General features: G+C 40.0%; 2 protein-coding genes across 6 annotated transcripts in view; both read right to left on the minus strand.

Moving 5' to 3' along the window:
- The window catches only part of HTT (huntingtin), a 77,016-nt gene extending 75,443 nt beyond the window's left edge, over positions 1-1,573 (minus strand). For 2 of the 3 annotated variants that reach the window (XM_053975050.1, XM_053975049.1), the window contains exon 1: positions 1,248-1,573. In XM_053975050.1, coding sequence (XP_053831025.1) covers positions 1,248-1,348 — 101 coding nt within the window. In that variant the 5' untranslated portion in view covers positions 1,349-1,573. Of the gene's footprint in view, positions 1-1,004; positions 1,093-1,247 lie in introns of those variants that run through there. The other variant, XM_053975051.1, reaches the window with a different exon arrangement.
- An 812-nt stretch (positions 1,574-2,385) lies between these two features.
- The window catches only part of GRK4 (G protein-coupled receptor kinase 4), a 38,574-nt gene continuing 26,729 nt past the window's right edge, over positions 2,386-14,230 (minus strand). For 2 of the 3 annotated variants that reach the window (XM_053975573.1, XM_053975574.1), the window contains exons 12-16: positions 13,919-14,127; positions 12,986-13,123; positions 12,209-12,346; positions 9,945-10,067; positions 2,386-8,501 (exon numbers count right to left, since the gene is read on the minus strand). In XM_053975573.1, coding sequence (XP_053831548.1) covers positions 8,448-8,501; positions 9,945-10,067; positions 12,209-12,346; positions 12,986-13,123; positions 13,919-14,127 — 662 coding nt within the window. In that variant the 3' untranslated portion in view covers positions 2,386-8,447. Of the gene's footprint in view, positions 8,502-9,944; positions 10,068-12,208; positions 12,347-12,977; positions 13,124-13,918; positions 14,128-14,230 lie in introns of those variants that run through there. The other variant, XM_053975575.1, reaches the window with a different exon arrangement.

The raw sequence follows: 14,230 nt of genomic DNA on the forward strand, positions 1-14,230 counted from the left end.
CACCTATTAAGCATCAGAAGTGTGGAAATGTATTGTGACTGTTTGAGACAACACTCTCCAGAGAGAAACAACACCAAGCCTGATAATTGAGTTGGCAAATGTATCAGAAAGTGCAGTGGGAGCAGGTGGCCAAGAGCCCAGAGCCACTGCTCCACTTCCTCTGCCAGCACCACAAACTGCCAAGTTAGAAGCTACCTGCTCCTCAACTCTTCTGCTCCCCCCTTCTCCACAACAGCAGGAGAAGAAGTATTCGCGTGACTCATGTCTTCATCCCTAAAAACCTTCCTGCCCTCACACCTGCTCAGTAAAGGCTGGTGTTAGAGGGTGCAAACGCAAGGGGCAGCACCGCGGTGCTGAACAGCTCCCTGCCCTGCTGCACCCGGTAATGCCCCCAACGGAAACTTGAATATCTCACGGACCCAACACATTTATCCCTTACACTTAAGAAAGAAAAAAAATATTAGATATGTTTAAATTAACTTAAGTCTCTGTGCAGCACATCACAGCACAAGACTTTCAATGAACTTTGTCACAGACATCCACAACAACTCCTTCTGAAAGCATCAGAGCTCAGACTTCATCTCTATTTAAATTTTCAATTTACAAACATCAAAACTTGTTTTTAACTTCAACATGAACTTTCAGGGCACTGTTAAGAAAGAAGAAATCAGACTGAAAAACAATCAACATTTAAAGATATGAAAAGTGAATAACGGAGTGGAAGAAATGTCTCTTGCTCAGCCTTGAACCCTCATTTCAGGAAAGCTGTACGATCAGCTGCAGAGCGTTCAGAGAAAGGACACTCATGCAGAAAGCGTCAAGCAGAGAAAAACAAGGTCTCACAAAAAGCGCTTCAGCAGTTATCAGAAGAGAAAATGCTGAAAAGTAGTGCTTCATTTAAGTTATGCTTAAGGGTTGTTGTCGGTTTTGCAGCAGTGTATTAGGTGAAAAAAAGGTTTTCCTTCCTAGAACCAGCCCGTGAAACCCACACAGCATTGCTGTACCTCCCGCTCACTTCCCGCACTGGTGACTTTTCAAACGCACTTGCCCCCAAAGTTACTCCACGTCTGAACTTGGGCAGAGAGCCGCCAGCAGCACCGCCACACGTCTGCGGGAGCCGCCAGCTGCCAAGGGACAGGGCAGCGCCCGGGCCGGGCTCGGGGCCGTCCGCGGGGCCAGGACCGGCCCGGGCGGGACGTGGGACACGCGTGTCGGGAGCCCCCGAGTCCCGGGCGCGGGCCACTCACGGTCTCTGGAGCGGCTCCTCGGGCAGGGCAGCGGGGCCCTGCTGCTGCTGGAAGGAGCGCAGCGACTCGAAGGCCTTCGTCAGCTTCTCCATGGTGGCCATGTCCGCTCCGCCCGCGCCGGCGGCACCGGCCCGCGCTCCGACCCGCCCTGTCACGGGCGCCTGGCGGGTCCGAGTGCTGTCCCGCTGCCGCTGGCGCTGTCCCCGGGCTCGCTCCCGGCGCTCTGCCGGCGCTCTGGCGGGCCCGGGCCCGTCACAGCCGCGATGAATGGGGCGGGCGCCGCTCGGGGCCGCGGGCGCCTTCCGTCCGCCCCGCCGCCATCTTGGATCCGTCCCGTCGGCCCCCGCGCGCGGGCCCCGCCCCCGGGACTGCCCCGCCCCTCCTGGAGCGGGGCCACGGCCCGGGGCTCGGCCGCGCGTGCGCACCCGGCACCCCCGGCCTGGCGTCACGCGCGCCTTTCCGTAGGAACACACAGGGGCACGCGGGCCGCGGCGGGGCGGGGCAGCGGCCAGAGCGACAGGCGCTCTGGCCAATCAGAAGGGGGCCCCGCCCCTCGCCGCGTGCCGGAGCGGCCGTGCGCGGCTTTTGCGGCGCCCCCTGGCGGCAGCGGCGGTGGCGCCCGGGAGGCCGCGGGGCCGCGCTCGGCTCCGGGCAGGGCCGGGGGTAGCGGAGGTGCCGGGGGTGCCGCGGGCGGGGAGCCAGCCCTGGGAGCCGGCCCTGGGAGCCGGCCCTGGGAGCCTCTGGCAGGCCCCGGCACTGTCCCGCGGGGAGCCGCGTTCTCAGCGGCACCGCACGGAGCGCCCCAGCAGGGCGAGAGCAGGCGCTGTGCGGCCGCACGTCACGGGTGCACAGCAGGTAACGCGCCAGCCCCCGCAGCACAAGTGGCGGCCAAAGGCGCTGCCGGCACTCCGGTTTTATTTTAGGCTGCACAGACTCTTACAGGAACAGGACACTTAAAACTTGGCAGCTTACTTGCTGGCCTTTCAGCGCTCCTTTCCTGAGTGTGGACCTGCTTTATCAGAGGATACTTTTTGCACGCACATATTAAAACATACAGGATATAAGAGAAACAGTATAGAATACTTAAATCATTGATTCCATTACTAAACACTTAGAAAAAACCAACTGTTCTGTGAAGTTTCCAATTGCAACCACTGATTTTAATATATCTACTTGTTAATACAGACATTAAATGACAGCTGATAAGAACTGGCAATTCAACTTATCTCAAACACATGAAACTAGTTCCAGCAATAAAAATGGAGAACAGCTCTTAGAAATTCTAAGAAAATAAATTTCCAGTAATTCAACTTGGTTATTGTTAGCAGACATGAAGAAATGTCTGCTCATGCTTCTGAATATTCAGGCTGACAGAAGTCATAGATAACATTCTTGTCAAATACTCACTAGAACAGTGCTCTCTCTGCCAGTTAATTTTATTAGCATGTTAATAAAAGACAAACTATTTGAAACAGTCCTCTGAAAGGAAACCTATCCTTAGTCCTGAAAGCAATTCAACGTAAAGCAAAACCTTATTTCATTATAGAAGTGCTACAAAATGTGAGCTTTTAAGGTAAGACCAGTATTTCTCCTGATTATTTTATGATAAAGCTTGCAGAAACGTTTCTCTGGAACATGTGGATAATCATGAATTTTTTATTTAGCAAATGATACATGATAAAAGATGACAGCAGAGTTGGAATGCTGCACACTCTGTGCATGTGCCACTCCACACTTTGAAATAAATGTAAGGACAGTAAAAAGAGCATAAGCTCTTATCAAAGATTAAACAAGCCACCAACCAAGCCCGTCCTTGCAAGGCTGTTTTGAAGCTTTCCATCAAAGTGTGCCAGTCCCTGTGGGCTGCTGACTCAGCGGCAGGAGCGCCAAGGCAGTGCCTGCCCACAAGCTCAGTGCTCTTTGTTCTCCCTGTCCTTCCTAGCTCCAGCGGCTGAGAGGCTCATTAGCTGTGAGCTAACTGGAAGGTAATTCAAGCTATCAGGATTTTCTTTGGTGATTACCTTATCAGTCGGTTCTCCCAGCCCAAACTGACTGATCCATGGTTTTGCAGGTATCACGTCACTGATCTGCCCCACAAACACCCACACTGGCAAAAATAAAGCGATGTAAACCAGGTAAGGGGCAAGAAAAAGCAAGGCAGGATTAGAGAAGAAGCGTTTTTGTAAAGTCAACATTACCTCAAAGAAAAATGAAGTTCCAATTAACAGTGCATACCTAAAAGATTATCTGAAATTTAGCAGATGACAATTAATTAATCTTAGCCTCCAGGAGAAAAAGAAAAGAAACATGCTTTTACCTTGTTTCTTAAGTTACCTCTTGATTTAATGTTTTTAAGGTGAGCATGTCAAGAGTATTTTTCACTCTATCCTGAAATCCCACTTTGGCCAGCATTTCTGCATTTCCATGAACAATTCAGCAGGTAATTGGTACTACTCTGTGAGACTGCTGGCCCACGTGGTTTGGCATATGCACGGATCATCTGCAATATGTCACAGCACGGTTGTATGCTTTAAGGTCATTTAATTTGAAACCCTTTTGGAGAGCTTTTGGGGGTTTTGTCCTTCAACTCATGTTATAAAATTACAATAAATGTGCTAATGAAAAACAGCACATCCCAATAATTCTGTCTTTTCACATGGAAATATATGCCAAAGTCTAGGTCCAGACTATGAGATAAGGTATCAATTGAGCCAGTACAGCAGAACTGGGGCATTTTTTCCTGGATTCGACTGTCTTACACTGGTAAAAAGCTTACACTATGCAGGAGATATTTTCTGCTTCAAGAAATCGAAAATTTATTTTAATTACAATTTTCTTTATTTTTCTTTTTCTATCCCCAGCTACCATGATAGACATGGTAAATAAATCACATTAGACAGTAATGCATGTGGTTGAGATATGTGGCAGTGTTTTGCTTTTATTTCAGGAATTACAATGCTAGAACGTCCAGGAAAATAGCTCAGACATGAACAGTCAGTGGTTTGGAGATGCTGGAAGTAACACATCACATTTAACAGTCAGCTTCCTATGCCTGGAAAGAATTCTGGTGTTTTGGACACAATTGGATCATGGAAAAAAGTTACCTACATCTCATGTGCAAAACTTAAGTTACACCACAAGAACAATTATGAAATAAAAAAGAATGTTTCATTCAGCAGAAGAGACATCATCATCACCAAATAAGCCAAGCGAGTAATTAAAATCAAAGTAAATATGACTTCAGCTTAAAGATACTTTCCAATAATAGGAATTTCACTTCCTAAAGAGAAGTGTTTTCTGAAACCCTATACTAAAATGAAGATGATAATTCCAATGTTAAATTCATATAATGCTAAACTGTAAACCATAGAAAAATATCATTTTTGTTGTCGTATTTTAGTAACTTGTAAACAAGTATTCTCCATTTGTACAAATGGCAACAAAGAAATTCTTACATCAGTGTAGTTTGAAAAATAATTGAAGTGCATTCTAATAATGGATTGTTAGTTGGTTTTAATAGCTTATATCATTGATTTATAAACCAGATGATTTTATTTTGATTTGTACTCAAAAACATTCAGGACTACTGTTTTAAGAATGATTTGGGGGAAAAAAAAAGAGACAAGAGATACTAAAGGCTAAGGTTTGTCAGTAACGCTCTTATTGTTACAGACATACCACAGGTTTTTTTCCTACTTACTATTAGTTTTAAGTGCTCATTTTTTCAGCTGAGACTGTTCTGTTGTTCTTATAATCCAGAAACAACACCATCTCTATTATGAACACACCTCAGGGGACAGGGGGAAGCTGACAGCTTTCTTAATAGAAAAAACAACCCTGAGGCATGAAGATTCTATTCTTCTGGTCACAACATTGAAAAGCATTAAGTAAATCAATAAGACACTGGAACATTGTTTCACAGTTTCTGAATTTTGAGCTAAATAGAGATGTTTGAGGTACTTGCAAGCAAACATGAAGATTCACATACACAAATGCTTGGAAACACACGCCACAGGAAAGGGGGGTTGATCTCATGCAAGTAACTCCATGGAATTCCATGGGTCTTTCCAAATCTTGCCCCAGTAGTACATTGGATTGTCTCAGTGCTATTAAAGCCTTCCAACACATGGGTCTAGAGAATGAAGTCATAATGAATTACAAGAAGTTATGTTGGCTTCCCCCATCCCACCCCAACAGTTTCATGGAAGTAAAAGGCTACATAATCAGTAAACATAACCTTCTATTTTCCCCCTTCTTTGTCCCAGCTTTGTCCTAAAAAAATCAAGAGCTAAGGTCATATTAAATTTCTTGCACCGTGATATTTTGCTTTCAGGTGTTCTCCCCTCTCCTTAGCCTTTCCCTGCTTTCAAGATGCACCTCCAAGCTCTTTATACTCCAGTAAAGACCTTTAACCAATGCAGTCACCTTAGATTAAACAGCATAACATCTTCCCCTCCATGTACTGTGTAAGGAAACTTATGCTGATTGCTGATCCTTCCAGTTCCTTGTTTTTTCTAATTTTCCAGGGGATTCACATCAGATAAGATGCAGTCATGATTACGTGCTTGTATTTCTAGCCAGAAGGGACAAATTTATAGGACAATAACACCATCTTGAGCCTATTGGGGAAGAACCGATCAACTAACCAAAAAAAAAGCCAAACCCCAAACCCAATAGAATTATGTCAAACATGTACTCACTCAAAAACAATTCAATAGTACTATTCTGAACTTAAGAAAAAACTTGTGAAATTAAACTAAGTAAAACTTCATAAAAACAAATTCTCATTTTTTTACAAGGAGTTCCTTTTTCCAAAGAAGCGGACATTTAAATAACCACTTCTTCGGAACAATTTCCCTTTTCATTTAGCCCTCTTTCTTCACAGATTCCTGGAAAACATATGTTAAGCCTCAACACTCCAAAATAGAGAAGTGATTTTTTTTTTTTAAGTTAAGATTCCTCTCCATCCCATACAGAAAGAAAATGTGAAATACATGATAAATAGACTTTCAGATTTTCTTTTTAATCTGTTAAAACCAATTCCTGTATTTTGTTCATAAAAATTACTCAGCTTGTGTCCATGCTATTCTTGCCCAAATTTCAAGTTACTCTACATGGACATTATATCTACAGTCACCTTTGCCTCAGAACAGTAAGCCTAAGATCTCTAAAAATTCAAACCCCTTAATCAGGGAAATAATGACTTCTCCAGTCATGTAGGTATTTATAAAACCCTTTTGTTACTTCCCCATTTTTCCATTCCCATCTTTTTAGAGTTCTTCTATTGCTGTGGTACAAAATAAAGAGGGTCAGGTCAGACTGCCAGCTCATTGTCTCACACATAATGGTTCTAGCCAACACCCTTACTTCAGATATTTCTGTCAAGCCTCCCATCCCTTCACTATTACATCAGACCATCTTCCAGTAATTCATTCAAACTCTCTCTCCCTCTGCCAATTCTTCCCTTTGTATTCTCTGAAAGAATAATTTTGCTGTCTTGTGTGCTGTTTTAGACTGGAGGAAAAACGCACTGAAAACACAGGAAAATTGTCTCATTCCTCATTTTTGTGGCACAGTAGCCAAGAGGAACAATTTCAGAGAGGCACCAGATGAGCCCCAGTAGGGTTCTGCAACACACTGGTTTTCCAATTTTTTCAAATTCTAATCCATTAAAACTTTGTCTTTAGAAACCAAATACTGTGAATTAAAACCAGATGATAGGCTTGAATATTGAATATATCTTGTGAGTTTCTCAGAAGCAGCTGAAGTTTCTTCCAGTGGGTCTGCAGATCCCAAGACAGACCTTTTTGAGGTGGGGGGGCTGTTCAGCTGCTCTATGTGTACAATACATGTGTGGTCCGGTTGGTGCCCCAGAGATCTGAATGCATGCATAGTTGAGACAAATCTTCAGAATACAGAACAAAATACAAAACTAAAATCATGTCTCCAACTCCATTATATTCCAAGTACCCAACTCAATTTTGAAAACAGAAGAGGCTCTTAATGAAATGTGCTCTTTAAATTGACTCTCATACCTAGATGAATAGTCTTACTAGAAATTTACAAAATAAAGCATCTGACCTACAGTGAGTCCAGAAGAATGGATGTTTGCCTAGCCTTCAAGCAGCTTTTGTCAGTTTTACTAATGGAGATCAGGTAATCATAACAAATTTCAATACCAGTTCCACATCTGTATTAACAATCATTAAAGACATATTTTAATGTTTCTGTTTTAAAAGGCTATAAAAAAATACTTACAGAATTAAATTCAATACTTAATGCTACCTTGCCCTTCCCCCAGTGGCAGTGATCACTGTCAACCCTAGAACATTGCAGATTACAACATAAGTAGAGAGGACATTAGTAAGAAGAGCCCATGCTTTGTTTTTTAACCCATTGTAAAATCATAACATCCTACATGGAGTTAAAAACAATTTCATTTACAGAAAATAAAATAAAACTGTGTCCCCACAGGTAAAAAGAAATCTTTTCAGTAAAGAAAACAAAGTTGTAAAAATATAGTTATAAAATTTTGGCATAGGTCAACTTGCATGGTTCATGCCAAGAAACTCTGTGGAGAGGATGTGTAAGATGGGTAGAAAAGAATGGGATAATTCAGCTTTAGGATTAAGCTAAATGTTCAAAGTTGTCTTTATACAGAAAGAGATTCTACAGAGCCTGATAATAAAGAGCAATTTCTAATAGCTGGCCACAGTGCACTGAATTCCTTTTTATCTTTTAGCAGTCGCTTAAGAGATACATTAGGTAATAGCACTGCCATGCTGCTGGATAATACCAGAATTATTAAATTTATCAGTACATCAACTTTACAGTTAGGAAAACTGCTAATAAAGATCCTAATGATCAAGAAGAGTTTTACCAGGAGCATACAAAGTCAAGTTACAGTGATGCCATAGATACTATCTCTGTGCTTTAAAATCCTTTTAGTATTTCTAGATTCATTCCACTGGGAAAAAAATAATCAAGATAAATCAAATACATACAGAAACACACTCACTCAACTGGCACTCATTGCTTTTTGTACAATTAAGCTTTAGTGAAAATATACATCTTAAAACAAATGAAGTACAAATGTACAAAAATCCTTGAACTCAGATAAAAAATATATATAATACAATTTGCTACAGAGATATAAAACATTTAATGTTTGCTCATCCTTTCTGATGAGCATAAAATGATTTAAAGTCTGGAGGACTCCTGCTCATCATCACTGCAATCAGATTTAAAGCAGACCTGCAAGAGAAGACAAACAGACAAGTCAGCTGCAGAACTAATACTATTGTTTATTTGTGTGTTTTATGGGGCACAGAAAGGCTGGGAGGGTGGGTCTTTTTCCAGCACATTTTTCTCCATCCTAACTAAATGCTTTGGGAAACTCAAAGGAATCCACAATCTCAACTCCAAATCTCAAATTGTTAAAATTTAATTAAAGTTCCTTCCTTCTTTTACCTTCACAAGACAATTAACTGCAATCCTATCTGTTCAAAACCAACTGAAAACTGTCAAACCATATTAATTTTTTAGGATTTCTTCTCAATACATAGAACCATATATTGGGACAGTATGAATCCTGCTGATTTGTGGCTGGAAAAGACTACAGTAAGACATAAGCTTTAACTTTAGCTATGTGAGAATATTAGTACACTCAACCATCCCTTCTATTCCATTACTCAAAGTGGGGGAAAAGTGTATTTGGAAAGATGAACTAAAAATGACAGTACTATTATACATTCCATTAGCATTGTACCATTTTAGAAAGGTGAATTGCCAGCTGAAGACAAAACATTTCTTCATACAATTTTAATACACAGCCCTGCTGTGGCTACTTAACAATATGCACCTAGCCATTTTAAAATTCCATTTCTGCTTGAAAGCAAATGTAATTTCTACCCAAGTGTTCACTATTGGAATATACTCAGGCTTCTCAAGATAATTCCTCTCTAAGTGCAGGCACACTGAGCAAGCAGAATTGTATATAAATAACATCTTCGTATCTTCAACTGCAAACCTTTACTAACAGTCTATTTCTTACATCCTGTAGACAATTACAATACATGATGTATCTTCTAGGTGGTAAACACTCGATTCTCTGAGCAGGAAATTCTTCTACTAAAGCGTAGAAGTCTGTGTGTAAGAAAAGGCTATGTATTATCAGCTATGTAAAGATCATTGTTTTGGTGAAGGCATTAAACTGCCTAAGATATTTTAACATTTGTTTTGTGGTGCTTCTTATTTATTTTGGGGATATTTCTACTTATTTACTTATTGATTGGATAGATACTTATTTTTGCTTATAAAATTACTTATTACTAGTTTTTACACAGGGCCTCAATTATTTCTGAAGATATATACACAAGTTTCATTAACAAATGGTAAAATATATAAGAAGCAAGACCCAAATAAACCTCTTTAGCAAAGGAAGGTCTATAGCACAGCTTTTAACGGAACCCAGGTAACTAGAGAAGGCCAGAATGCTGAGGCAGGAAAACTTCCTGCAGTTGTAGGATTGCCATAATTTCTGAAATGTGGTGGAGGGGCAAATCCATAACAAAACAGATTTCATAAGTTTCAGTATGCAGTGACCAACTTGGTTTCCCTATCACAAATTAATAATAATTAAATTTTAAAAAAAGAATGGAAGTTAATTTTCTTATGAAAGAAAAGAAATGTCCTTACCTCTCCACTAAAAAGTCTGTGAAAGAAGCCTCTCTTTGGCTTAGGAGACTTCTCTCTGTCTGGTGACACAGTACCATCAGTTTCATATGCATTGATATCTTCAAAGCATCCCGTTTCAATCATCTTTGAAACATATGAAATATAAATGAAATATCCATAAAAGCCTCTCAAACAACTTCCAGGTATTATCTATTTACTCTGGCTGGATACTCCTAACACTTAAAAATTAATCAGCCAAACTACACCACTGTCTCCAAAAGGAGGCACAAAGCTGACATTGACTCTCCTTGTACACTCAACCAACTAAAGAATAGCAATGAGAGCACTCTAACACAGGTGTCTGGTACTCCCTTGCTTTTTTTGCCTTCTTCCCTTTCTTCTGCTCATGATGCAATAAAGAGAAGCTTTTTGAACCAGAAACAGATTTGCCTTTCAGGTATTCTGTTCACTTTAGAGCAGCCCAGCCAAAAAAATGTAGTATCTCTATGCCCTGGACTGAACTTAGTTAATAAACATTACATGGGAGGAAAAAAAAGATATCATGAAGATGGGTCTCTGGAGAGAAGCAAGGGATTTTGAAATAATCTTTGTCTGTGTACACAGAAACAGAAGAAATAAAGCCACAATTACTGAGTACAGAAAGGACAGCAGGAAGAGTGCATGCCAAAATGTAACCAACAGGCAAGGTCAGAAGTGGGGGAGTGGCTAATGCCCAAATCCAGTTGGCATTTGCCAGTAAGTGCCACCAGTACACATCTGTCACAACAGCAAGCAGCCAAATGAATCACAGAATCACGAGGCTGGAAGAGACCTGTAAGATCATCATGTCCAACCCAGCCCTAACACCTCAATTATCCATGACACCAAGTGCCACATCCAGTCTTTCTTTAAACACATCCAGGGATGGTGACTCTACCACCTCCTCAGGCAGACCATTCCAGTACTTTACTACTCTTTCTGTAAAACACTTTTTCCTGCTATCCAGCCTATATTTCCCTTGGTGCAACTTAAGACTGTGAATATACCTTGTAGAGGGAGAGAGGGCATAAGTGGAGTAAGAAGAAATGCAGCCTGCTTTTGTTGTAAACCAGGACATTGGGTCAATTATGGAATGGTGAGAAAAAGTCTTGAGAGGCAAAAATTTAAGGGAAAGTTCAGTAACGTGAATTGAAAGAAAAAATAAGCACAAATGTACAATGAAATCTGCAGTTCTTCCTTGAAGAAAAGCAATTGCCATCACAAGAATTCCACAACTACTTCCAACTTTATCCCTCTCTGCAGGCCTAGTTATTAAGCTGCAGTGCATTTTTTAATTACTAGATCATATTCTGAAGTTTAGAATTACAAAGTAGTATAGGGAATACTTCTTTCTCCAAGGTTCACTGTTTCTCAGTGAAAACTTTCTATGTCAAATGACACCTTTTCAAATATCCTTCTTAGTGTAATGCAAAAAAAACCCAAAAGGAAAACAAAAGAGAATGTACTTTTTCCTTCAAATTGTTCAGAAATTGCTCATCTTTTGTGTTCAAGCTTATAAATGCAATCATACTGGGAGAGAAATGACACTAGCAGAATTCAAGACAATAGTAATTTAAGAAAGTCACGAATAAATTATAATGGGGACAAGGCATTCATAACAAGAAATACAATTTTAAGTAATTGTTACTGAGTTCTCTTGCTGAAACAGTAAAGAGGATGTGAATTGCATGCAAAGGCAGCAAAATTCTAGTACTCTATGCAGACTACTAGAATATTCATTCACTAGGCACACAAAAAACGCTCTTAAGAGAAAGTCTGACTCAACTGATATTGAACTGTTTGTTTTGAAACCTTTAGAAAAGTGAGTCTGCAATTCTGTATTACTGTCACTTGGATACTCTATTGATATACAGGCTATACACAATCAGCTTGCACTGCACCTATTTGGTTTTTAACACTTGGAAGAACATTCCATCCCTTTTCTGTGAACAGCAGTACTGAATAACATGTGACTGAAGAACAAGGAAAGGGTGGCCCTACTGATACTAATACTGTTCTGTAAGCTGTGCCTATGATGACAATATGCCAGAGTTTGTTTATGCACATTTACTATAAATCTCAGTTTTTAGCAAGTTCCTTATGTTTTTGGAATTTTTTTTTAAGCCTCTCAGCAAAGAAGTCTAAAGCAGAAATATCTTCACATCTCCTAGAGAAAATCATTATATATTTCATTAAATATTCTACACTGCTGTACTAAAGATAATAATCTATGAAATGTGTATTACCTCATTTTGCCAAGGGATCGAGACACAACCTGTCACAAATTTGGAATAGAAGTCATCATCTGTGGTATCCAGGTTCACTCCTTTTACTGTTGAGAACTGCTCAATGTCCAGGACATCTTTACAATAAACGGCACGTGGCTGCAGTACAATACAAGATTACTTCATTAAAGTTTTGGATCTGGGGACTTTTAGTTTGGTTTTATTTTTCCTAGATGAGCAAAAGGGAGGAATATGTCTGCAGTTTTACTTTTCACACTGCTGATCACCAAATTACATTATTCTATGGAACAGAAATACAAAGATGCTCTTCATAAGTCACCTGAGCAATTCTATCTATCCTGCAAGTAACAGAAAAGAAATATCAAAGCCAGAAACAGCTTGTCTGGATCTCAATGATTATTGTAATTCACTTTCACTCATCTTCTGTCACCTTCCTTTCAATTCTGGAGTATTTTCTTCAAAGCTATTCCTCATTTCTTCTGCATCCGAGCAATGGAAGGGGACTTTTAAAGGGTAAGAAATCAGCTACAAAGCTCCCTAGTGAAATGCCACTATTGTAAATTGTTTTGTGATCTCAGATGAAACACCAAAAAACAATTAGTTATCATCAATAGCTACAACAGCATTCTCCTACGAATGTAACTAACTTTAAAGGTTTCTCTGGAGGTCATATGATTGCTAACTATCATAGAATTATGCTAACTATTGCTAACTATCATAGAATTATGATAGTTCTTGCCTTTTTAGATACTAATCAAATCTGTCTCACCTACTTACATCTGGCAAGAATGGAGGTTCTAACATGTTAGCTTCCAGCCTCTTGAAGTTGATGTTCTTGAAAATAGGATGTTGCTTTACAACAGCAGCTCCTCCTTCAGTGCAACCCAGTCGTTCCCCTGGATTTTTAGCAAGTAACTGCAGATACATGGAAAAAAAAGGTGATCCATGATACAATCCCACAACTAAAAAAAGTATCTACATACAATATCTTCCAATCAGTTTATTTTGCTGCTTGGCCTCTTATTAGGTAAATTTATCATGTATCAAAATTAACTGGAAACCCAAACAACAACATTCTGGGAACAAATATATTTTCAACAGACAAATGAAGCCCTAAAAGCCCATGATTTGAAGATTATACCTAAAGTTATATGAAAATATTTTAATTGATGCCATGCTGAGAAGACTTTACAGTGCAGACTTTGCAGTAGGCTTTTCTTTCAAGAAATACAGACTTGTATTTTTTCCATATATTTTTACATATTTTGCATTAACTAGTACAGAAAACTTGTGAAGCTTTCTGGATAAATTTAAGAACAGGCAAGATAGGGGAAAAAAAAGCCATTGTCTTGTAGATAATGTTTTAGATGAAGAAACTGGTGTAGTACTCAGCCACTTGTTCCCATGCAGTATCCAAGTTGAGCATGCTATTGCACTCCATCTATAATACGTGGTCCAAGCAGTACTAGACCATTTAATTCATGTGACCAATAATCAATTTATGCAGCTTTCCTTCATCTTGAGAAATGTTCTGAATTCTTGAAGTTTGAAAACTGAACAGTTCATGAACAATCACAAACTTTCATGTGAACTAAAGAAAGGTTTAAGAAATCCACTTCTGAAAAATTTTCAAGATTTTAAAATAAAGTAGTTGGTCTCTTTAAAAGGATTAGAAATTTAATTTTCAAACCTCTATGTCTCTTCACCCACCATCCTGCAGATGGATTTTGCCTCCTCTGAAAACTTGTCTGAGTATGTTTCCTGGTCTTCCTTTACTCTCCGGTCAATCTCATCCCGTTTAACTCTTTCCTTATGCTTCCTGAATGGAGACTGTCCTTCAATCATTTCATAAATCAAACAGCCAAGACCCCACCAATCTGGACTGAATGTATACTTCTCATTTTTGAGCACTTCTGGAGCTACAAAACAAAAACAAACACACACCCACACCATTTCACTTTAAATTGACTAATTGTGTGTATTGGAAAAACTCTCAGAGCCCAAAACATTGGGCTGTGTTGC

The sequence above is a fragment of the Vidua macroura genome, chromosome 4 (genome assembly GCF_024509145.1).
Source record: "Vidua macroura isolate BioBank_ID:100142 chromosome 4, ASM2450914v1, whole genome shotgun sequence".
Lineage (NCBI taxonomy): Eukaryota > Metazoa > Chordata > Aves > Passeriformes > Viduidae > Vidua > Vidua macroura.